Source organism: Ambystoma mexicanum, chromosome 2q (assembly GCF_040938575.1).
Source record: "Ambystoma mexicanum isolate Mex_15411 chromosome 2q, UKY_AmexF1_1, whole genome shotgun sequence".
NCBI classification, from domain to species: Eukaryota; Metazoa; Chordata; class Amphibia; order Caudata; family Ambystomatidae; genus Ambystoma; species Ambystoma mexicanum.
Window position 1 is genome coordinate 908,075,499 of NC_090924.1, and position 25,992 is coordinate 908,101,490.

Sequence of the window (25,992 nt, forward strand, 5' to 3'; positions counted from 1 at the left end):
GGAGGGGCTAAGTGAGGGGGTGACAAGATGCTGACCCCTTGAAACAACCCAGAGGCACCTGGCTCGTCCCACCACAGTGGAAATGGGGCCGGCAAAGTAGGTGGCTCACCAGCTTCAGACATGGATTAGAACTGGTTGAAATGAGGTCTGGGTTTGTGTCTATTAGCTCCAAATTGAATAGGGTGGCATTCAAGGTGGATCGGATGCAGGAACGACTGGACAAGGAGAGCGGCATGATCTCTGAGGTGGAGCACAGGGTGGGGGTGCTTGAGGATACAAGTGCAGAGGTGATGCAGGCAATCCACTTCCTATAAAGGGAGGTTAAATGGATTAAAGAAAATAACGAGGACTTGGAGGCAAGATTCCGTAGGAATAACATTCGTGTGGTGGGGATTCCAGAGTCCGTGTCGCAATGCAATAGGGAGGTCTTCATGGAGCAGTTTATTTGGGATGTGTTGCAGTCTCCACCATTGTCCTCACAGTTCTTGAGTGAAAGGACGCACAGAGTATCACAAATAATCTCTAAACCGGGGCATAGCCCCTGCCCGGTTATGGCCCGCCTATTGAATTACAGGGACCTAGACATGATCCTCAGGAAAGCCTGTGAGTTGGGGGATTTGCAATATGAGGGTGCCTGAATCTCGTTTTTATCCTGATTTTACTCCCTCTGTTCAGCGGGCTTGACTCTCTTTCCTGGCGGCTGAGCGTGCCCTCCGGGAGAGGGGGCTTCAATACACCATGCTGTACCCATCAAGGTTAAGAGCCCTCCAGGGGGATAAAACTTGCTTTTTCACAGATCCTGGTGCAGTACATGACTTCCTGGAAGCCCTACCAAAGGTATGAGATGAGATATGTGATTGGGAGGCACAAGGTGTCTGCGCCTAGACCTAAAACGTTTTTTTCCCTGGGGCAATGTTGGTCGGGGTAACACGACTTATAGGTCTGGTCATTCTAGATGAGCTATAAAGCTAAAAATGTATCAGCTCCGATAAACTTAGTGTGAGCAAACAAGACTAATGATATGTAATGAGTCGGTCCTGTGGCGGGAAATCCTTATAGTGCTAAGCATCCTCCTCTTGAGTGATGGGGGTTGTTGAGCCAATAATGGTGGTGGAGTCCAGCACCCCCGGGTGGTTGCCCTTGATGGCTCTTGCGGTATAGTTGCCAATGGGGTGGGAATGTTTCACTGCTAGTTGGGGTTGGGCATTGTGAGGGGGGGGTGAGATGTGTTAATGGTTGTTTTTTTCTGGACAGGGAGTTTGGGGGCTGAGGTTGGGGACCTGTGAGTGTACCTTTTGCAAATTGATTGACGTCTGTATGAGCTGTTGTGGATTACTGTCGAATCACACCTACACAGTATTGTAGACTAGCCCAGTGAGCACAGAACAGAGCTGACGGTTGTACTTAAGAGGCTCATGGCTGGGTGCAACATAGTAAGTTGGAATTGTGAGAAAGCTGTCTAGTCCCTGCAGATCTGTCATCAAGGTGGCAGAACACGGCCATTGCTTTTGGATCCAGTTCCTGGGGGTTGACCAGTGTGGGAGGATCACCTGGATGGGGGGGTCCTTGGGGAGTTGGACACCGACGGGTGAGACGCGGTATCCCCTTTCTTTAGACACCTTTCCCCATCCTACCATGTAGGATATTCCAAAACACTGCCACCCTTTCCGACACGAACACATTCTCGCGACACGAGGGACAACGGACTAACACCAGAACTATTTACCTGACATGTCCCAATACAAGGGTCATGCAAACTCAGGCTATTGAACCGAATTACACACACCTGACAGTCCTTTCCCTTCCCCACAGGGATAAAAGGTGGAGCACGACAGCACCCTATGAGCAAGGCAGACTGCACGACGTGAGAGCTAACTCAGCACAGCAGTTCAAGAGGAGGGAAAGATGGTGCAGACCGAGAGGGTGACAAGCAGAGACCATTCCGACTAAGGCCTGTGAAACCTCTGCAAAAGGAATTATAAGTCTGCGAACAAAAGCCAGCGTGTGCTGCAACAGATGTCAACAGTACACAAGACCCTCCTCTGCTGATTACCAAGCCGAGGAGAGACGCTTGTATCTGTGGTACCAACCTTCACTCCAAGAATAAAGAAAGCAAAGTGGTTCATCACAGCCGGTGAGTCGAGGGGAGTATCAATAAGAAACCAAACTGTAAATGAAAAGTACCCATCGGCTAAATTGAACTTTGAAAAGCATAAAGATATTATTGAGGAAAGAGGGGGGAAACCAGCAACAGAGCGGTCTGGCACCACGTGGGTGCTCACGCAGGAAACTCTGGGTAATTATCCGATGGTAGAGACTACCGTAACCAGAAGGCCTTAGGAAAAGGAGGAAGAGGTCAAAGTGGTCATACAGGGCTCTTGTAAAATCCTCTGTACCGTCGAAAGTCTTTGACCAACAGATAATTGGGAAGCTAAGGGAAATGAATCCTGCTTGTTGAAGTGAGCGTATGAACAGTGTGTTGCAAAGGTTGGGAAGAAGGAACTCAATCGAAGGATGTACACACTGGATTGTTTGAAAAGACATTAAGATTTGGGAAAACAAGGAGTATTGCAAGACAAGGAGAAGTGAACTGTCTCCCTTGTCATTAGGGGTCTGAGCCCGACCGAACGAGATCAAGGGGTGAAAAGTCTTTGCACAGAGTTCATTGAGAAAGGAACTGTTAAGTTGATTTGTTTAATATGATTTGTAAGAGGTCTACGCCCGGAAGAGGGGGGCCCAGGGGTGAAGCCTTCACCAAAAGTATACGTGGAAGAGAACTTTTGTTTGTTTTGTTGAACACAACAGGCCCGCGAAGGCAAGAGACTTGCACTGAAAAGAGACATATCGATCGGAGAACCTGATAGACGGTACGGAACTGTCGACTCGTGCTGGGAATGCTCGAGTTTGTGCTGTGCTCAGGAGGTCCACCTTGTCCCATGCTCAAAACATTGGGAAGGGAGAAGCCTGGCAATCACATCCGGACTTATTATTTGTGAACACTTCTTTCTTTATTGAAACCCAATCCCAGACTGTTTCTGTAATTAGCTGTAAGGAATTGGCAATAGTTTTATTTTTTAGTATAGGCCTTTTATTTTCGATACAACGCCACAAGGCCTGCCATATTTTTCATTTGAGGGTCAACGCTTGCTCACATCTTAGATTTAGGTTTAGCTTAGGCATTATTCCACCCTGCATTTACAGTTTAATAAACACCCTTGGGCTGTGATCACTTGTGTCTATCTTTATTGTTGCCAGCATGAGTTCCTTACAGAGGGTTAAATAATCCGTGCAAGAACAGACAGATCATTAACTACTGCGAACGTCATGGCGCTAAGGTGATCCTTTTGCAAGAGACCCATCTAATTGGGTCAGCGAATGAAAGGGTAGCCAAGTCCTGGGGACCCAACAGGTATTACACAAATCATACTCCACGTATTCAGCTGGGGACATGACACTAATGCATAAGTCACTCAGATTCCATTTGGAGAAAAAGGTTATTGATACACGGGGGAGGGTTGTCACTGTGCCAGGTAGTTGGGCTTACATCCCCCCAGTGACCTTTGTGAACATCTATGGCCCTAATCTGGATGACCCTGGGTTTTTTCAATGTGCTATAAATACATGCACACTAATATTATCTGGGCGGTGGATCTTAATGTTGCTTTGGAAACATCACTGGATAGGTCAGCTGGGGTGATCCGCTCCCTTCCGCAAGCTGCCACTCTGGTGCGCATGGGCATGTCTGAATTGGGTCTGATTGATGTCTGAAGTGTGCTTCACACGGAGGTGAGGGTGTTTTCCTTTTATTCATTGGAGCATGGCACGTCATTGCGCCTGGATTACGTACTGGCAAGCCGGCTACTGACGTGTATGATGATAGACTGTGTGCTTCTTCCGAGAACTTTTTCGGATCAGTCCCCTGTCCTGTGGTCGTTGGATGGGGATGCTATACCCAGGCCTAATTGGAGATTCAAGGCAACGGCGCTATCGGACATAGTATTTTGCCGCAAGGTGGTACGTTCGTATTTTGATGACAATGTGGGCTCTGTCAGTACGATGGCCTCCATTTGGGAAGATTTTAGGGTGGTTCTCTGTGGGAGGTGCATGCCGTTGGGGTGTTAAAGATGATCAGGAGACAGCTGACTGTGTTGGAGAGTGAAATAAAGGGTATTGAGACTGCACTGGCGGCTTCTGACAACATGGCACCAGGGCTGATCTGCAGAGTGCAGTGGGTCGGTTTAATGATCTGGCTGATCGGGAGGTCCAATATTTAACACGCCCCGCGATGGCGAACCGATATGGGGAGGAGGGTCGCTGGGGCGTCTTTTGGCAGTTATGCTGCGACAAAAAAAGGGGCCCCAGATATTGCAGCAATTCATACGAGGGACAGGCAGGTGGTGGCTGAGTCTGATGGTATTCTAGATACCTTTCGCCGATACTTTGTAGAGGTGTATAAATCAAGGGGCTCTTTGCCTGTGGGGGACATGGTTGAGTACCTGCAGGAGGTGATGTTGCCGAGGATAAGCCCAGTGGTGGGTCAGGTATTGGCTAAACCGATTAAGGAAGAGGATATTTTAGTAGCGGCGCATGTGCTTCCCTTGGCTAATGCTCTGATGGGATAGCTTTGGAATTTTATAAAGAATTGGGGCCGGAGGTCACTAAACATATGGTGGGAGTCTAGGAAGAGGCCATGGCTTCAGGAAGTCTGCCTCCCATGATCCGTGAGGCGGAGGTGATTCTGCTATTGAAGGATGGAAAGGAACCATTGGACTGTGCCTCATACCATCCGATATCTCTTATGAACTTAGACACCAAAATAGCTAAAATGCTGGCTACAGATTGCTGCAGTTTGTCTTGGAATTGCTCCATGTGGATCAGTCCAGGTTTATCCCAGGTAGATCGACTTCGCAGAATCTCTGTAGGCTCTTTTACATATTGGCTCAAATAGATCCCACAGTACAGGCAGTTGAAGCCCTACTTGACATGGAAAAGGCATTTGACTCTGTTGAAGGGGGGAACCTTTTTGAGGTGTTGAAGGCTGTGGGGCTACCAGCGTATTTTCTTTCAGTGGTGCGGCTTCTATATTCAGGCTCAATGACTAAAATTGGTTTATTTGGTAAGTACTCCACAGCCTTTGCCCTGGGCAGGGGCACTGTCCTTGGGGCTTCAACAACAAAGCAGCATCAGTGAAATCAACACAGCTGGTGAGTTGGGGAGACCAATACAAGACAGGTCTGTGTTTAAGTCAAGGTTGCAAGCAGCAACATTTTATGGCAAGCACTGGGGCGAGCATTGTATGAAACGAGTGTGATAACCAATGCAAGTAAAGTTGAGCTACAGGTGAGTAATTGAACATTGAAACCAAGATACAATACCTTTGACAGAGTGGTCTGGCACAACGTGTGTGCCCATTCAAAGGTCTCTGTAAAGTATCCAGTCGAGAGGTGGCAAAGGTGAAAGAGAGGCCAAGAATTGTGAATCAGAGTGGTTTTGCGACAGGGAAAGCAAAATCCTGTGCACAATGGGAAGTCTTCGATGTTGATACAGTAAAGAAAGTTGATGACAAAAAAGATAGAGTTGGTCCTAGCCCGGCAGAGGGAGATCAATTGAAAAGCTTTGTGTTAAAGCAAGTTTGTGTTAAACTAAATAAATTGGTACGAGACCGGCGGACAGAGACTGATTGAAGATTTTGGGTCAAAGTGTATCTGAGCCCAGTGGAGGGGGATCCGAGGTGAATAATAAATCACCTATGAAAATTGTGAGTATGTGAAATACTAAGAGGAAAGAAACTTTGATGTTTGTTTGTTGCATCAGGCCCTCTGAAAGAAGAGACTGTGAATGGCAAAGAGACTTTGGCACAGAATGCCATGATGTTTGAAGTTTTGATCTGCACCCTTGTGCTAGAAAAGCCAGAAGAGACTGTGCTAAGCTCGAGTGTGCCGCCGTGTCCGATGCTGAAAACGTTGGGAAGGTAAGCCAATGGCTTGAACATCCTGACATATCATTTCTTAAACACTTTTCTTTTGCATAACATGGTTTACCACACTATTTGTATTTAGAAGAAAGGATTGGAAATAGGTTTATTAGTATGGGCCCTTTAATTTTGACAAGACACCACTAGGAATGCGTTATTATTTGATGGTCGTAGCTCGCTCCCATCTTTAGATTTAGGATTAGATAGGCGTTTTTCAAACCCAATTGAAGTTCCATCAGCACCCTTGAACTGTGGTCACTTGTGTGTCTTACTGTTGATACCATGCCTTCCTTACAGCCACTTTTAGAGCATGGCTGCCCTTGTTTCTGAACTCCCCCCCCTCCGCTCCTGCTCCTGCAGTACCTCCTCAATTCGGCCTTGGCTAAACGATTGGTATTTTCCATCTTCGGGATAGTGCAGAAAGGGTCCCCTCATGCAATGTTGAAGTGCAGAGCGTTGGGACAATGACGCTGGGGTCTCATTTACTGAAAGACAGTGGGCAATGCTGTGCGCGAGATCTCATAATGGGGTGTTTAATACCGTCTTCAAATTGATCCAATTTAAGACCCTTCATAAGGTATATCTCACACCGCCACGTCATTGCCCGTTTGACTTGACTAAAAGTGATGTGACCGCACTGTCAAGTGAAGCCTGCTGATTTTCTTCACATGTTGTGGTCACGTCCGCAGCTGCAGGAATTCTGGGGGGTTGGGGGGTGTTGAACCCTTTCTGGTATGATGGGCCATGTTGTACCTTGTGATCTGTTGTGTTGCATGTTTGGGTGGCTCCCAGGGGTCCCGGGTCTAGGTCGAAAGTTCCTGCCTACTGGTATGGTAGTGGCACAGAGATGTATATTGATGCGTTGGACCAGCCAGGACCCCCCTACCCGTGGTGGGTGGTTGGATGACCTGATTAGGCCGGGTGAGCTGGGTAAGGAGTAAGGTCTCCTATGTGGGCTGAGGACAAGACCTAAGAACATATGAGACCCATTAGTGACCTACGTTATGGCGCAGCGCCCGGACAGCGCTATTGAGAATTTGATGACTTTGAACTAACATTTTACACTGTTGACCCATGTTGCCCGCTGGAGCCCATATTGAGAAATTACTATGCCTGTTATTGTTATGCATACTGTTCGACGGTATCCATTGTCACAACCTGCTGTACTGGTTGCTTAAATGAGACGTGAATCTACCTTAATTATTAAAGATTTTTTAAAAAACTATCCGTTCACCAGGCTGAAAACAGAAACGGTACTAATACGTTTGGCTCTGCAGGCTGTTTCTCATCATGTCATCCTCACCCACACGCCTCCACAATGAACACCAAGATGCTTCATCGAGCTTAGACCCAGGAAGGGAAAAAAATAACAATAATAAAGCAGTAATATCACCCTTAACTTTCACCACAAACTTAAACCAAGAACAGCCAGAACTCCCTGCCTAGTCATCACAATCCATGTGTCCTTTCTCCATTACATTGCTCACCTCTAATCTCGCTACCTTACACTACACACAACTGCCACAGATACTGTGCAGCTTAACACCTGAGAGTACCCATCTATCCACCACACTATGTTCAACTGAGCTGTGAAGACCTTAACTCTCCATGTAAACCCTCTTGCTCTGTAGAAGTGACTCAAGAAGGATAACACCTGGGACGCCTCTGTGGGCATATGACCCCCCCCCCCCCAAAAAAGTGCCCTCATTAAGGACTACCCAGAAACATACAGACACTGAAAAAGGATACTTTAAATAAGTACTCATTAACATCAACAATTCAGGGTTGGCTCTTAGCCTCTCTCCCTCCTACTACTTATCTTCTCCCACCCTCCATCCTTCTAGAGCCATGTACCAACAGGCTGCCAAAAGGCAGACATTGTGCTATATTAGACCACCTCACACCTATTTTCTAACTGTTTTATACTATACACAAGCTGCCCAGTGTGTCATACACAAATCTAGCTCTCTCTCTCTCACACTTTATAACTCTGTCTGTCTGTCTGTGGGTGGGAGTCACGTTGTCAGATGCAGGTTTTTTAGAACCACCCCAGCCACTGATGACAGCAGTGAGATGAGAGAAATAACACAGATATCTTATAGGGGAATTGTGTTTTTGCAAAAGAATCTATTAAAATAAGAAGCATTAATTGTGCTAACATTGTGGCGCCTTTAAAAATCCTACAGTGTTCCTTTCTAATGATCACTTCCTGTATATATTGTAGTCATGATAAGAATTGTACCATTGTCTTACTGAGGAAAGCAAATTATCAAAACCTACAATGACCAAATCATTTTTTTTTCGGATAGAAGATTATCATTCCAAGATGGAGAGCCTGGTATACTCCTATTGTACTCTTTATAAATACACATTTGAGAAAGGGGAACGGGCAAACAAACACTGAGAAGCACATTTTTCTCCTTATTGTAATTTGGTGGCGGGGAGCCGTTATGTGCAGACATACAACATAAGAATGACCATGGATCTTTATATTTGACAAAAATGTCTGTGATAAAAGGGTTGTATGCTTAGATCACTGAGGACATAGTACACACTAGGCTTGGCGCTCATTTAACTTTTCACAACACTCATCCTCACTTTAAAATGTTTGTAACCATCAACTGTTTATACTCATTTGGACAGCCTAAGAATGTAAATGTGTTCTTACATTGACTGCTGGCCTCCAAGAACTGTCTTGCTTTTTGTTTTCAGAGACTTTTAGTAGAGAAGGGGCTGGGTATCAGTGTTAGCATGGAGGGAGCGTCTCCACTGCACAGACATCCTTAAATAAATAAATAAATAAATAAATATATATATATATATATATATATATATATATATATATATATATATATATATATATATATATATGTTTTCTAAGTTCTAAATGCAGAAAAGTATTACATTAACTTTACGTTTTCCCAAAATAAACAGAGCACAGGCTTTATACCCTCTACAGATACTTTAAATAAGTACTCATTAACATCAACAATTCCATTCTTAAACCGATGATGAAAGTCCTTGTATGCACATTCTGTGTTTGTATAACTTTTTAATTTCCTTAGCTAAAATGTATTTGATTAATGTATTATTTATGATAAAATGCCTAAAATGTACATGTTGTCATGACCAATTTGAAACATGTGTAAACAGGATTTAATTGGATTATGCATAGAAGGGATTAAATAAAGGACAACCGGTTTCTCTTCCTTCTAAGGCTTTGAAAGGCACAACCAAGTACAATTCTGTAAAGTAAGGTAAACAAGTTTCATGACATTTCCTCCCTTTCAATTTTAGGAATATTTATATTTTTTTTTAAAAATGTGCCATCAAGACTTTTGGCCATCTCAATATTGATATCATTTACACAAGCAGAAAAACACAGGCCACTGGATACGTTTTCACTACATTTTGTAAATACATATATCATGGAACATACCATGCTATAAGAACATGTCAAGCGAAACGCCATTTTATGTGAAAATTGACCTCTGCTGAAATATGTGTGTCATCATGAATATGGTTGCACGTGAATGGTTACATTGGACATTGTATAATTTCACTGCTTTGTAGGTAAAATTGTTATGAACTTTAAACATATAATTACGCAATCGATATGTGAAAAGTCCAGGAAGAAAGTTATGCAGAAATTAAGCAATTTTTTAATGTTTGTGCAAATCCACCATACCATTTACAACTAATACTACTTTTGGAGTGCAAGGTATGCATACAGGAGGAAATGCATAGCACTTGGGTCTGCAACTTTCGACTCGCGAAATGTTTTTAGACTACAACTACCATCAGCCCTAACCTGCATTTGCACTTGTGAGGAATAAAGGGAGTCATAGTACAAAACATCTGGATAGCCACAGATTGCAGACCCCTAGATTGGAAGGACGAATGAATATCATTGTCTGTTTTTCTTCTTAAGTGCATTTCTTGTCTGTCAGTCACAATCGATTGAATGCACCGTGTTGTTTGAAACTAACACATGATAGCAGTATATATAACAATAAAATTGACTTTCTCTTTGTTGGAAAGTTTCTTCACCTTCACAATTTTTGTCTTGATTTCTATGTTGCCCCCGTGCTTCGCTTCCATCTGAGTGTGTTCAGAGATCACACACTCTTGAGTGGTAATGATCTTTTCTTTCAAGATGCAAAGGACCTCGTTTTTCCTTTCCAGCATTTGTTGCAGCAACGGCTGCTTCCAGTTTACCTTCCTGAAAAAAGAAAGGAAACATTGGCCGCACAAAGACTGTGTGTACAACGTAGAAAACATATGGAAAAAGAGATGATAAAGCCTGGTACTATTTATTCGCAATCATGAAAGTTACTGTGGGAGTGAACGGTGTCAAAGGTTTATACACAAATACAACCAATGTAAAAGGCTGAAAAAAAAAACAGTTGTAGTAAGTGCAATTACTGCTGAGGGCAGTCAGGCAACCTGCTCAATCTGTCATGGGCTATATACATGGTGAGAGCTTCGGCTCAATCGCAGCTACTTGGGGCTCAAGCCCCAATCATTTTTAACTGTAACCCATGCCTTAATTATTGCACCAGACTCCACTACGCCAGAACTTGTTATCAATCTAAATTCAAAGTTGTGTTTAATGCTGCAAAAGGGGCTACTACTGCATATGCTTTGCTCTATGGAATATATTTGTTTAAGTGGCTTAGAGTGTATTTTGCATTTTATTGATATTTGTATAGCGCTATCGCCAAAGAGATGAACAATGCATTACAAACGTTAGTATAAATCAATGGTAAAATTGGCTGTACAATCATTGGCAGACGAGAGAGCAGAGGATAGGTACCTGGAAGAAGCTAGAGTGAGTTAGTTTTAAGGTAGCTACGAAACAAATGGCAAGGGGTAATGCGTTCCAGTTTTTGAGGGCAACAAGAAAAAAGGAATGAAAGTTGGAGAAGACACAAAGACGTTTAAAGACAGAGAGAAGCTAGAGCAATTGAGATCTGGGAAAGGAAAGAGGGATGTGATGAGAAAAAGTAGAGAAATGATATTCAAAGGAAGGGAAGATGAAGAGATGTAAATGAATGGGACAAAGACCAACTACACCAACTACAGTAAGGTAGAAAGAATGAGTGTAATTTGTTTAAGATATGGGAAGCCAGTCTTATTTTTTAATAACTATTCTTGTATGAGGAGTTTTTATTTTGTAAGACAAACATCATGGAACTCAACAAATGTGCCTAACATCATTAAAAACAGGATAGTCATTGTGATGATACACATGAACAGACATAACATTGTAAACTCAATGGCCCTCATTACGACCCTGGCGGAAATCGAAAAACGATGGCGGAAATGCAATACCGCCATCGAATAGCGCTTGGTGCGATTATGACCCGTCACCGTAAAGTACGATGCCATTAGCGACACCGTAGTGAACGCCAACGCTAACTGCACCAAGTACGCGCACGCGCGCCATGCCAAACCGTAACTACCACCATGGCGCAATGGTACGCGAATTCTGACCCTAGCGGACATGTACCTAACGCCATCAAGCATGGCGGAAAGTACCATTCCGCCATGGTGAGAAGTACGGCATCGGGAATCAACTGTAAACGGCCCTACTGAGTGCCTGTACACCACTCCCTGGCCACATTGCACAACTCCCCGTAGGTGCAATGAAGTCACACAATGCAACCAGTGAAATGTACAAGTCACCCATGCATGCCAACGAACAAATTAATCTAGGGGCTCCAAGTGCCTTGTGAGTGGCCATCCATATTTGCCATGGCACCATTGCCGCACTGATGCAGCACAGGCATGTGAAGGTTCAAGTACAGCAACATGAACTGAAATATGAGACAAACAAAAACAGGCCCCCCATCGCTTGACACCAGTGTAAGGCAACATCCAAAGAAGTATCTTGAGTGAGACTGCACCAGCCCTGTACTCCTGCCAGTAAACAAACCAACCATCAGCATAAGCATGTACCACACAAGTTGGCAGAGTGACTGAGCAGCCAGGCTCATCTCAAGAGGGGACAATGGGAGCTGCAGGGCACAGATGGCACGAATACAGAAGCTATTCCAATGGACATGACCTCAGTCTCCCTCCAAGAAACGCACGCAAACACAGGCACCTGTGACCATCCATATCACATCATTCCACCAATCCACCTGGCTGACCGGCATCTGTTACACAAAAGCTAATCCCCCGCCCATGAGCATGACATCATTAAAACAGTCATAATGGTAGCCCCTATCCCTGACCACACTGGGCTTCGTAGGCAAACGCGGCCAGTACAGTACCACGCAACTATAACCAGAAGCCGGAACCCAATGCAGATCTCCTCACAATACATCGCACCACAAATAGGAATATGCTACATTACTTGCAAAGAAGAACGCTACACGGTTAATATCAGAATAGAAATTTAATGCACCACAAAATCACCAAGCCCATACAGCCATTAGGTCATGAACCATAAAATACATTTCATCATTGTGGGCTGCATCCGCAATAAATGACCAGCTTCTTCTTGTGTGACGCCCTGTTCCTCCATGGTACACAGGGGCTACATTCACGTTCAAAAAGGCAACAAGGAAGCGCCTAGAACCACAGGGCCGTCCCATTAGGTAGGCACTAATCCAGCTGAAGGGTCGAAATGTTGCTCCTAGCCACTAGAACTGCGTAAGGGCATGTTGCCCATTGTCGATCGTCCCATAAGATCGTAATGGTGCTCCACTGATTAACTCGAAGCAGCAGGTGTCGGGAGTAAAAGCCATCTGCAGGAGTGGCATACAGATGGCAGCGGCAAAAGGGGAGGAGATACCTGTCACCCAAATGAAATGAAAAAGAATAGTAGGCCATCAGAACTTGATTTGTATTACTCACTTCAATCACCACACTAAATCCACAGCCATATGCATGCTAGCCCACTCCAAAGGATTATTCCCACCCAAAAATCACCTGCGAATCATAACTATGAAAATCGAGGTGAAAACACTATTACAAACGAGTGTTCGTGTGCATGCGTCTGTCAAAACAGAATCCATTCGATGGGATTAGTAACGTGCATAGACACAAGTGTCTGAAGGCGCGTCGAGACAGGGAGGGTTCAACAAGGGCAGATAGACGATGGTCCCACTATGGCAGCTCTGCATCACATAGCGCAGGGGAGGTGGATAGATCCCAAAAAGCCCTGTAAATGGCAAACTCTCCATCAAATCATCTGTCCATGCATCCATACATCATTCCCTCATCCCGGTATGAAAACGCCTGATTATTTACTCACATAACATGTGAATTTTCCATTGAGTCCGTGCGTAATGCGGTCAGCAAAATCCACTGTGCTCCAGGCAGGAATTCCAGTGTTGTGAAGTAACATGTATTTGGGAACGTCCTGCCTTATCGTCCACTACGCTATTGCGCATCCCATACTATTCATATCAATCATTGCATTCTCGCCATGGCCCCTGTCCCAAGGACATTAAACAATAGAACGTTATATTTGCAGTCAGACCTGTGGGCGTCTCCTCGCCGCTAGCTGAAGACCGAAAGCGCCGTCCTTCGAATTCCTCATTTGCAACATCACGTCGAAAAGGCATCTGTGACCGCTCGAAATCACAAATCCATCCATGTAGTGCGGCAATGTGTGAAAATGCAAAGTGGCTTCACTCACAAATGGGACGCCCCGCCCGTCGGTGAACCGCGGTACAGTGCTGCATGAGGGTCCACCGTTAATCGAGTACTACATTCCACTGACCCTTCACAAGTTTGTTCGCGACTGCAAAGATAGTATGTGAAACAATGGGACCATAGCAGAATGAACATATGAACCAATATTTCACTGCCATCGGGATCAAATACATGATTGTAATAGCAAGATGCCATGCGTCGAATTGCAGCGTTGTGTGCGGGACGTGCTCGCCCAAAGGGGATTGCAGCTTGCGCAGGTGGAATTAATCACCACAGGTGGAGGCAATACAGCTTGAAAACACATAAATTGCACACCCAACCCCCTCCCACAACCACACCCACTCCAAAATGCTACCGGCAGGACTAGCGATGTTGGCCCTGGGGGACCTGATAGCACTGCAAGTACTCCAACTTCAAGAAGAAGACGAACACCAACTACTACAACAACCGGCCGCACAGAGGAGACGCAGGAGGAGGAGGAGGGCAAGGCAGGCCCAGCAAGGCCCGCCAGCACAGCCACTACCACCACGCAGGCAGCCCGCAATCCCACGCCTCCGAGCACATCCGTTCGACCTCACGGATGAGCAGATCCACACCCTCTACCGTTTGGACCGGGACACCATAACCGCCATTGTGGACATGACACAGGCTGACCTTGTCAGCATGATAGATAGCCCAACCGCCATTCCACCCCTACTGAAGGTGGTGTCTGTACTCCACTTCCTGGCCACAGGCACCTACCAGCACACAGTCGGACAGTTGCATGGCATTTCACAGCCAGTGTTCTCACGGACACTATTGCAAGTGCTCGATGCCCTCCTGAAGCACGCAGACGACTACATCTCTCTACCACGCTCGGAGCAGGAAATTACGAACACAAAAGTGGGATTCCATGCACTTGGCGGCATACCGGGTTGCATTGGTGCCATCGACTGCACCCATGTGGAATTGGTCGTCCCACATGCCATGGAGGCCCAGTACCGCAACCGAAAACAATTTCATTCTCTGAATGTACAAATGGTGTGTGACTCCAACAGGATCATTACACATTGTTGTGCACGATTTCCAGGATCAACCCATGATTCTATGGTCTTGAGGAACTCTACAATACCACGCTACATGGAGCGACACGCAGGGAACAGATCCTGGCTACTCGGTGAGTCTCATTTCATGCATGATAATGTGGGGTATGTGATGCGGCAATGACCTGGCAGGAAGGGGGGGGGGCCTACGTAGCAATGTCATTCCACAAACATCCTTTATTGTCCACATACAGGTGATGCCGGGTATCCACTGAAGAGATGGCTCCTTACACCACTCCGGAACCCACAGAACCAGCCTGAGGAGGACTACAAACATGCCCACTCACGTACCCGTGTAGTCATAGAACAGGCATTCGGCCTACTGAAGACTCGTTTCCGCTGCCTCAGCAGGTCTGGCGGGGCACTCCTGTACCGCCATGTGAAGGTTGCAAAGATGGTCATGGCATGTGTCATGCTACACAACATGTGCGTACGTAGAAATGTGCCCATGCCCCCTGACGCAGAACTGCAAGCACCTGAAGATGGTCATGATGAGGGTGGGGATGTGGCAGCACCTCAAGGAGTCTGCGAGGCACAGGAGGGCCGTGACATTCGTCAGATTCTCATTGATTCATGCTTCTAGCACTCACGCCTGGTGGCTGATACATGGACACGGGACTTGTGGCACTGTGTGTGTCTGGAACATGCACAATATGGACTGTACGCCTATAAAGGCCTCGTACACAAAGATCAATGTCCACACATCTCATTGGATGATCGTGCATTGTTTATAGCATATGTGAAATTATGTTACACACCCCATCGACCCGCCACCCAAGTGAGCCCAACACACCCCCTCCACCCTCCTACCTCCCCCCCGAACACCAGTGTCCGAAGATGCTCATAGTCAGTGGGCAGACGCTATTGCAAGCCCCCTCTCCGGGTATCAGGGGCACCCCTGCCTGTGGAGCGCAGGTTCCTCCCAGATCTACGTTGGGGGCTGCCCTGGACGGAACTTGCAACGGATGATGTCTCTGCCTGCTCACGTCCATGCATGTCCCTAAGGGTTTGTGAGAGCTCAGTGAGCACACGGCGCACAGCGGCAAGTTCAGCACATACGTCTTTGGACGTCGCATGCAGTTCCCCCCTCAGGCTCTCGGTGCTTCTCTCCATTTGTACTCTCAGGCTCTCGGTGCTTCTCTCCATTTGTACTCTCAGGCTCTCGGTGCTTCTCTCCATTTCTGCCCTAAGTGTCTCAGTTGATGTTTCTATGGCTGCCTTAGTAGCCCCACATTCATCAGCATGGTCCTTGAGGAGCGTGGCCAGTTGCTGCTGTTGCACGATCACCAGGTCGAGGGACTGTTGCCTCTGCTGTGCCATGGCCATTTGCGGTGGTGTCACAGAGGGGCTGGTCACCTCATGTTGCCTTGCCACAGGGCTTGTGGGGGATGGCCAGTCGTCGTCTTGTGGGTGCCCCTGCGTGGTATCCTCATGGTGTACGGGATGAAACATACAGGGGGATTGAGACAGGTCATGGATGGATCTTACTTCGACATCCCCGTTTTCTGTGTCGGAGCATGCTGCCATTAATGCAGTGTCACCTATGGTGCTGCTGCCACCAGAAGCAGTGCCTTCTGTGGCATCCATTGGGGGGACCAGTGGTGGTGCTGACGTGGGCATGCTGGCTGCTGGGGTGCCTGTTGGATTTCCCTCCTGTGTGCTGCCACTTGATTTGTGCTGCTGCCGTGTCTTGATGCGTGCAGCTGAGGTGGAGGGTCTTTGGCCGTTGGTCTTGGCCCTCTTTGCAGGTGTGCTGGTAGGGGTGTCCTGGAGCTCGTCGTTTGAATAGGACCCTGTGGTGGAGTAAAGGAGGGCGAGCGTTATTAATGGGTCTGTTGAAATTGGAATGGCAATGTATCACATGCATTGGGGTGGTACCTGAGGGTGATTTGGGTCGGGGCCTTGGAGGTGGTTTCATTTTTGTGTGGATTGAGGATGCAGTTGTTTTGCAGCCTGCAGTTAGGGTGTGCCTGCTGCACGTGTAGAGGGTGTTTTTAGGATTTTTAATTATTTATGTATTTAATGTGAGTTTTAAAGTGCGCTATCAGGCCGATGTATGTGGACGTTCTCCTGGACATGTGTTACTGTTGGACTATGTGGACACATGGTACTTCACATGATTGGACATTGTGGATTTGGCATTGTTTAATTTGGCCCACCTACCTGATTCTTCGGATGTCTGCACTCCTTTCTCCATCCCTCCGACTCCCTCTATACTCTCCATTCCAATGGTGGAGGCACAGATTTCTTCCCAGGGGGTCAACTTGATGGGTGATTCCGATCCTCCCCCGGTAGCTGTGGCAATGTTTCGGTTGGCAGAAAGTATGCTACGGACGCGGATCCGCAGGTCGTCCCATCGCTTTCTGCATTGCTGTGGGTTGCGGGGTGCGGTCCCCACCGCACTTACCCGCTGTGCCACCAGGGCCCATATGGCCTTCTTGTTCGCAAGTGCCATCCTGGTCATTTGCGTCGAGAAGACGACGGCAGCATTCTCCTGGAGGGTCTCTGTGAGCACGGTGAGTTCCTCACGGGAGAAGTGGACCTGCCGCTTGCGGTCGCACGCTTTTTTCGCTACTTTTCCCATTTTTATTGCTTTCACTAGGGTGGATGACGGGTTGGGATGTGTCTCAGGGTAGTATTTTTAATGGTTGTGTGGGAATTCTGATTTTATAGGTGTACGGCGTGCTGTTTCTCGTTCCGGGACCATGTTTTTACTTCCGTTTCCGTATATTTACGGTCACCGTACTTTCCGATTGCCGCTCATTACGGTGACCGCTAAGATGGGTGGCGGAATTGCACCTTGGGCGCCGTACGACGGCGGTGAGGGGCGTTTTGGGGTCATTTCCGCCATCGCAGACTTTGCACTTCCGCCATGGCGTAGTGCTCGTGCCCGATGGGTCGGAATTAGCCGCACTTTGCTCCGTCGTGCAATGGCGGAAACGCTATTTACGCTATGGCGGTCAGGTCAGTCACTTTCCGCCAGGGTCGTAATGAGGGCCAATGTACATACATCATGGAGAACAACTGATACTGAAAGAAGGGGGGAAGAAGAAAAGAAGGGGTTCATCAAGAATAAGCACACAACAAACAACACATATTCCATAAGAGAACACATTAGCCATAGTTTTCAAGGAAACATTCCAATATATCTAAGAATTTGTCAGTGCCTCCTGATTGTTTAATAATTGCCCTCTTATAGGTAGATACAGTTATGATATGATATGATCGTTTATTTATAGAGCGCCTATACACAATGTGTTTCAAAGCGCTTCAAGGCAAGGGAGGGAACAAGGGAAAATATAACCACATTCTTACAGGCCCATGAACAGTAAGGATGTGAAATTAACTATCGTGCTCGGCCTGACGACATTTCAGATAGTGCAAGAGCTAAGACATAGATAAGTAAGGGAGGGGGAGGGTGGGAAGGAAATGGAAACAGACAGGTGACTACCGTACTAGGCCTGACGACATTTCTGGTAGAGCCGGAGAAAAACAAAAGGTGAGGGAGAGGTGTGCAGAAAGGGAGGGGAGGAACAAAACAAGTGACTATCATACTAGGCCTGACGACATTTCAGATAGTGCTGGATGGGTGGTGGGGAGGAAAAAAACAGTAATGGGAGGGTGGAGGAAACAGACGAGGTTGCTATCATATTAGGTCCAGGGACAATTCTGATAGAGTAAGTGCATAGAAGAAAGTAAGGGGAGGAGATAGGAAAAGGGAGAAGGGAAAGGAGGAGAGAAAAGAGAGTAAGCAGTAAAAAAGAGTGGAGAAGCAAGAGTGGAGAGCGAATACAATTGCAGAAGTCAGTAGTAACACATAATGTTGCTGTCACAACCCTTACCCCGAAGCCCCCCTGGCTTGCCCATGGGCCAGGGGGAGCCTTGACCCCAGTCTCCTCTAAATCCCAACCGAGGCCTTCTTGGGGCCAGTCCTGGCGCCTTTGGCACCAGACTCATACTTAATAATGAGTTTGTGCTTGTGAACTACTTTTTGTTACTGCCATTCAATGTGGAAGCATCCACAGAATCAGGCTTCTTGGAACCTGGCTTGCAAAAGGATGGTTTGGGTGTGGCACCTTGGAACTCTTTTACCTGGACTTCTTTCTTGAAGCTATTTAAACCACGCCTGACTGGACTGACACGCTTCGCGTTAGTTTGCAATACTGCAACGTGACGCTCACCTCGTTCAGCTTCAGCCACGAACCTCGGATAAACAGCATCTGCAGAAAAAGAAAGAAGACATAGTTAGAAAAGGTTGCAGCTTACCCGAATTCCATCATTAGCGGTTCTCAGCTCTTCCCACCGGCATCCTGGAACCAGCGCTCCTTCGGATCGACGGACCTGCAGAAAGGGAAAGACAGGGCTTTTGACGGCAGAGCACCGCGACCTGTGAAGACAAAAGATAACAGGTTAGCAAAGGCAAGGCACCTTAGCGCTGCGTTAAGCGCCAACTCGCTGCGTCTAGGCGCTCCATAAACGCTAATACCTACCAGCGAACCCTGAATCCAATCTTCGCCACGAATTGGACTTCCACATACCTAAGGAAGAGAAAAAAGAGATTGTTAATTCCAGAAAGGCATGCTAGGACAGCAAAACATCATAGCAATAAGACCTACCTGAAAGACTCACGTCAGGCCGGCATCAGTGAAGTAACTCGACCGCCAATGCCCGCAAAGCACCACGCGCCCCTGCCGAGACAGCAGGACAGAGAACCCGCCAACATCAAGAACAAGGTGAGAGGAAGCCCAGAGGGATTGCAGACATACCCGGTGGTGGGAGGCTGTTAATCCCAGTTACCCGGTCCTAAACATTGTTTACCTGTATTTCTGGCAGGATTCTTCCGCTGGTCACTACTGGGCATCGCAGGGAGGATACCTGGACACCAATTGCTGGGTGGCGCCCCCGTGGAACCAGGTGAGCGTAACAGTTGCAAGCCAGGATACAAGATGAAGATGGGAACAGCATGATTCAGGGCCACCATGAGTACAAGATGCAAAGGAAGTCCAGCATGAGAGTTGAGAAAGAGTGGCGCACCGTGAATGAATGAAGTCCATAAAAGTCAAATCCAGCATTGGCCACAAGGCAATGATGGTGAAGGAAGGCACCAGGTGGGCGGGGCTTGCTAAGTGGTGAAAAAGAGCAGCAGGCAGGAAGGTACCAGGTGGGCGGAGCTTAGGACAGGCCAGTTAACAGCTCTTCCACCCAGTCATCAATACAGAAGGAAGCAGGTGATTTCCAAGACCTCAAAAGCATTCTTTTTGCAACCATGGATGCCCGGAGTAGCCAGATGTATTTACAGAATTGAATGCCATCCAGTGAGGACACATCACCAAGCACCAAAATGAAAGCGTTCATTCCAATAGTGCAGTTTAAGACCAATTAAGTTGACAAGTGTTTCGGCTTCACCCTGAGCCTTTTTCAAAATAACAGGGCATATGTTCTAATCACATATCCGGTCTGTAGAAATGCTAGCATCTGGCTATAATTCAGTTTAGAGACATGTGTTCGGCTTCACCCTGAGCCTTTTTCAAAATAATAGGGCATATGTTCTAATCACATATCTTGAAATGTATGAACATGATTCACAACATGTTTGTATAAACATATATTCAAAAATATACAGTTGGACAGAGAATTGGGAGGGGGAGAGGGTTTGGATCAATTCGGTCAAGACGAAAGAAGAGAAAAAGTAGCAAGGGAACAAAGAAAAATATTGTAATGCACATAAGGGTTGTTCTGGATTCAACAACATCTCAGCTTAAGTATTTCGTTTGTTAGAATCAAAATAGTTCACAATAAATCTATTTGTTCTTCCTCAATACATATAGAATGTATCCACTCATAGTTACATGATTAGGTTCTCCCTGAATTGTAAAATGCTCATCGTGAAAGGATGTTTGCTTAAATAAATAACATGCAGTTGTTAAGTACAACATAACCTATAGTGCGCAACATGAGAATATCTCTATTTCTCTTACACATGCATTTTAGTGTATAAAACATAGTTAATGTGGTATGTGCACAAGCATAAACTGTGTATGTTTGGCTTAAAAATGTGATCTTACCTGGTCTGCAGAAATGCTAGCATCTGGCTATAATCCAGTTTAGAACTCCGTAATTTAGAACTCTGCTAATTCTTTCAGGAGGGTTACAATCCCTCCTGAAAATGTATTGATTATGTATTGATTCAGTTGTCATTAAACCATCATAATATCACTCACGTAAAATATCAGAACTGTTGTATTTGGGTGCATTTATTCAATGTTATCTGTAACACTAGGCATGACATCCCGTGTGTGCTTGTAGAAATATGCATCATTGCCCAAAATATTGTTTAAAGTCGGGCTGCTTGCACATCAATGTTTAACTATGCATCGCTATTGCTCGTAGAACAGTGGTTGGGCCTAATTAGCATTATCGCTGTATTATCTAGCATAATTCGTATGTGTTTAGTAGCCTCGTGCGTGTCTACCATACTAATCAGTCCCCCGTGGTCTAAGGGTATCCCTCTGTCTTCTTACCTTGGACTGGTGTGTGTACAAAGTATGCGCGTCTGCCTCGATCCAAACGCTGACTCAGGGATTCGAGTGTGTATATACTTGCGTTACCTAGGTAACTCGGGAAGTCCTTTCTCTTTTCTCCCGTTCCTCAAACATCCGCCATCTTTCAGTGATCAAAGATGTAGTCGGTTTAAACAGATGCCATTCACTAAGCTGGTCTGTGCTTGACATTTCCCACTGTACAATCAATGCAATTACATAGTGTATTCCATACTAAATTACGGTTTACGGTGTAATAGTTCTGTCAACCATTACATAATACATTACATTCTAAATTGTTAACCTATTTAAAATGTACTTATTCTGTAAACAGTGCTACATATTTTTGAATGTATAGTTAGCCTTGCATACTCATTAACATAAGTGTTAGTTAACCTCCCAAGTGATCCTTCAATCAGATAAAAGCCTGAATCGACAAATGGCGTTCAGTTGAGAATAAAGCTTATTTACATGTCCCAGTAACATGGTCATTCATAATATGATGAGTCTCTTAAGTGAGTTCTAGGTTAGATAAAAAGACGCATGGTCGACCGCCTGTAATTATGTAATCTTGTTAAGGTTGGAAATACATAAATAAGGTCTGGTAATTAACCTGGTTATATATGTTGCATTCTATTCTCATGGTGTCCACTCATGAAAATATTCATGATTGGTAGAAAGAAATATATTACCTATCGTAATTAGACTTGTGCTTTTCACTTAACTAAGGAGTACCTAGCTTCCCATTGTACTATGTGTTCCTGAAGGTCTTATCCTTCTTTTACGGATGTACAATAACAAATAATTACATTCAAATGGTTATAAAAAATGGACCATCTCATTGTCCTTATTTAAACCGTGTTTAGTCGTTCTAAACTTGCAAATAAGTCTTGCTTCAGCTTGACGTAACAGAAGTTCAAAATTGCCTCCTCTTTTTCCCAAATTGACTTTATGCAAACCTATACATCTAAGATTATGTTTGCTTTCCATTTGATGTGATTGTTGCCAATGCAACACCAGTGGTAGTGACGCACCTTGGCTTCCCATTGTTGAGAGATGTTCTCCAATTTTGGATACTGACTTCGCGTATGGTGCTTGCAATATATAAGCGTTCACATGTACATATTATTGCATATACAATGTATTTTTATTTGCAGTTGATATTGTCATTGACCCTGATTTGGATTCCTCTTGCATCCTGAAAAGTCTCTGTACTTGCATGAGCGTTTTGACATAATGTGCATGTACATTTTCTGAATCCTGCGACTTCTTGATCCAGCCAAGTTCTTGTTATTTCTTGTTGTTGTTCTGGGAGTAATGAAGGACTTAAATGCATATTAAGTGTTTTGGCTTTTCTATAGATGATTCTTGGTTGTTCCTGAATGTATTTAGTTAAATGTGGGTCCAGTGCAAGCAGGTGCCATTTTTTCCTAAGAATCTTTATCAAATCTGAGTTATCGGTGCAATATGTAGTAATAAAATTGACCTTAGCATCTTCACCTTTCTCTTTATGCTCCTTGGGTTTTAGGGTTTGCTGCTCGTCATATTCTGAGCGTTTCGCTTGGCTGCATGTATACATGTTTGTGACTAGGCCCTTTGTTTAAATCTTTCTTCAAACAGGTCACATTCTGTTGAAAAAGTTTCTGAGTCCTGACAATTGCATGTAGCCCTGACAAATTCTCCTGTTGGAACATTCCATTTGACTGGTCTGTGATGGCAGCTGCTCACATGCAATGTAGAGTTCACTTCAGTATCCTTGTCGCTAATTTCCCATTTGATAATTAGGGGTGTCACGGTATTAGTTTTATGACAGTACAATAACCTTCTTGCCAAATGACGGTATATCATGGTTATCGCGGTATAGCAGGTGGAGTTAACTAATCTTAACCAATATTTTCTAAAAGGTCATACATTGTCAGATTTATCATCACAAACAAAACCAGGCACCCAGGGCCAGAATTGGGCTTTTCAATATACTTTCCACTGAAATGCCACCCCTTGCTTCCACCAAACTCAAACACATGTGTGGAGAGGAGGCGGGGGAGCCCTGCTGCGACTGGCAAAGCAAACTGAATGGCTTTTCTTAAGTGGTCATTTAGGCTTTTAGCCCCCCCACTGGCTACTGGTGAACATGGTGCCATTTTGATAACCTGCATGCCACAGATCAATGGAGTCTGATGGTAGTATACGCTTGTGCGCATACACACGAACACGCACTCTCTCTTTACGTTACAGCCTTTAGTTTACTTGCGGGCCAATTGGTGTTCAGTAATCACGGACATGTTACACCTTGGTATGGCAGCAGGGAATACCCACAGAGATGAGTAAATTTTGCAGTGTGACTTATTATATGTAAATTCAATGATAGAACCAGGGAAATCCCCCATTGTCATATGTTTAGAAAACTTTATCCATTATAAATATATAAACCTCAAAGCCGCCAACCCAAAATAAACCCTTTTCCTTCTTGGCACTGTATTTATTCTTCCTATTGCTAACCTATTGATTTTGTGTCAGGCACGTGTGGTTTATGGAATGGCATTTAAAAATTGCTCCAACTGAAACTACTTGGCAGACGGCACATCCAACACTGCAAGACCAAGACTGCAAGACCAAGACTGCACAGCACTTGCTTACTGCAGTCTTTCCAAATCAGATTGAAAAGCACACTTAACGGTATGAACGGTATACCGGTATAAACAATGTGACGGTTATTATTGTTCAATTAAGTGGTTCACGGTATCTTTAACGGTATACCGTAATACCGTTACATCCCTATTTGATATGTATATAGTTAGGTCAAGAAAATTGATTGATGACTCAGTTTGTCCTGTAAATTCAATGCCATATTCATTGTTGTTCATCCTTACTCTAAAGTTGTCCAATTCCTCTGTTGTGCCATTCCAGATTATTAGGACATCGTCGATGTATCTGGCCCATAATATAATTTGTGTTTTATAAGCCTCATCTTTGTATACTTGTTCCTCCTCATACATGCCTATGAATAGGTTTGCCAATGAAGGGGCATATTTTGTGCCCATTGCAATCCCTCTTATCTGTATCTGGCCCATGGTATAATTTGTGTTTTGTAAGCCTCATCTTTGTATAATTGTTCCTCCTCATACATGCCCATGAATAGGTTTGCCAATGCAGTGGCATATTTTGTGCCCATTGCAATCCCTCTTTTCTGTCGGAAGAATCTGTTGTCAAACATGAATATGTTTTGCTCAAAAGTCACAGTAAGCATCTCCTTAATCATCTCTACGTAGTGGTAGTGGGAAGCAGAGTCCTCCTTGAATGTGAAATCAATATTCGCAATGCTGCATCATGTTTAATGATTGTGTGCATGGCCCGGACATCCCAAGTAGCCCACAAATATGTTGATTTCCAAACCCTTTTCTCTATGATCCTGATGGTATCAGTAGTATCTTTGATAAATGCTTGTAGCTTGGGTACTCAAGGTCACAGTATGACATCAATATATTCTGCTATCTTCTCTGTGGCCCACCCGATGACACTTAAAATTGGGCACCCTTCTGGATTATTAACAAAGATTTTATGCACCTTAGGAAGGAAGTACATTGTTGGTATGATAGGATGTTTAATTAATAAGGCAGATTTCTCATCATCAGTGATGAGACCCTCCCTGTGCCAACTGGTGATTCTCTCATTTATTTCTTGCAATACTTCTGTTATTGGATTACTACGTAATTCTTCATAGCAAAATGGTGTCAACAAATGGTTTGCAGCCATTGTTAGGTAGTCCTGTCTATTCATAATGACGATATTGCCGCCCTTGTCAGCTTCCTTTATAACAATTTCTCTGTCCTCTTTCAAATTTCGTAATGCTGCAAGTTCTTTATTGTTTAAATGTTGTCTGTCATTTGCATTTCTTGTGCTTCTGTTTCTTTCACATAGCTCATGGATGCCTCTAGAAGTAGTTCGATGGAATACCTCAATGAAGTTTTCCAGCGGAAATTGTGGTGTGAATCTGGACTTATGTTTAAGCTCTTCTTCCATAGGGCATATTGGTGTAATCTTTAATTCATTCAGAGTAGTATGAATTTAAACTATATGTGTGTCTTCCAAAGTTCTTAACAAGTGGATATTTTCAATGTCCTCAATAGATAAAAGACTCTTCTGGGGAATCTCGCAATGTTCATATGGGCATTCTATTTGTGTAGTAAAGAATTCTTTTAATTTTAGCTGACGCACAAATTCAAAAAGATCTATTTGTGTATTGGTCAGGTCAGAGTTGGTTGATGGCGCAAAGGATAGGCCCTTATTTAATAATGTAATTTCATCTGGAGTTGGAGTTTTGCCTGATAGATTCATCACAAGGTTGTTCATTTCTTTTTGTTGGCTGATTCTCGGGCGCTCGCCCTCGTTAATCGTCAATAGTCTTTCAATACGTCTGGATTTCTGTCGTCCACATCCCCCCTCCTTCCTCTCATCCTTTTGTATGTGGATTCTTGTTGGTTGCTACGGGAAGCTGAAAACAGACTTGTTTAAAGTTGGTGTTCCTTGTGCCTTTCTTGTACCTTCTGATTTGATTAAGAAAACCTGACCCTCCTTTTTCCTTTCAGTTTCTCTCTCTTCTTCACTTTGTATCTCTTTGTCACTGTCTGAGTCTACCGCCGAACTGGCAGATGAGGTATTAGGCGTGGTGGCTTTTGATGAGGGCTTCTTATATTGGTTAAACTTCTCCTGTAAAGTGTAAACTCTGTCT

General features: G+C 44.9%; 1 protein-coding gene across 2 annotated transcripts in view; it reads right to left on the reverse strand.

The window, feature by feature from the left end:
- The window catches only part of GSDME (gasdermin E), a 941,072-nt gene that overhangs the window by 491,072 nt on the left and 424,008 nt on the right, over positions 1–25,992 (reverse strand). For both annotated transcript variants that reach the window (XM_069648197.1, XM_069648198.1), the window contains exon 4: positions 10,025–10,196. In XM_069648197.1, the coding sequence (XP_069504298.1) occupies positions 10,025–10,196 (172 nt within the window). The remainder of the gene's footprint in view (positions 1–10,024; positions 10,197–25,992) is intronic.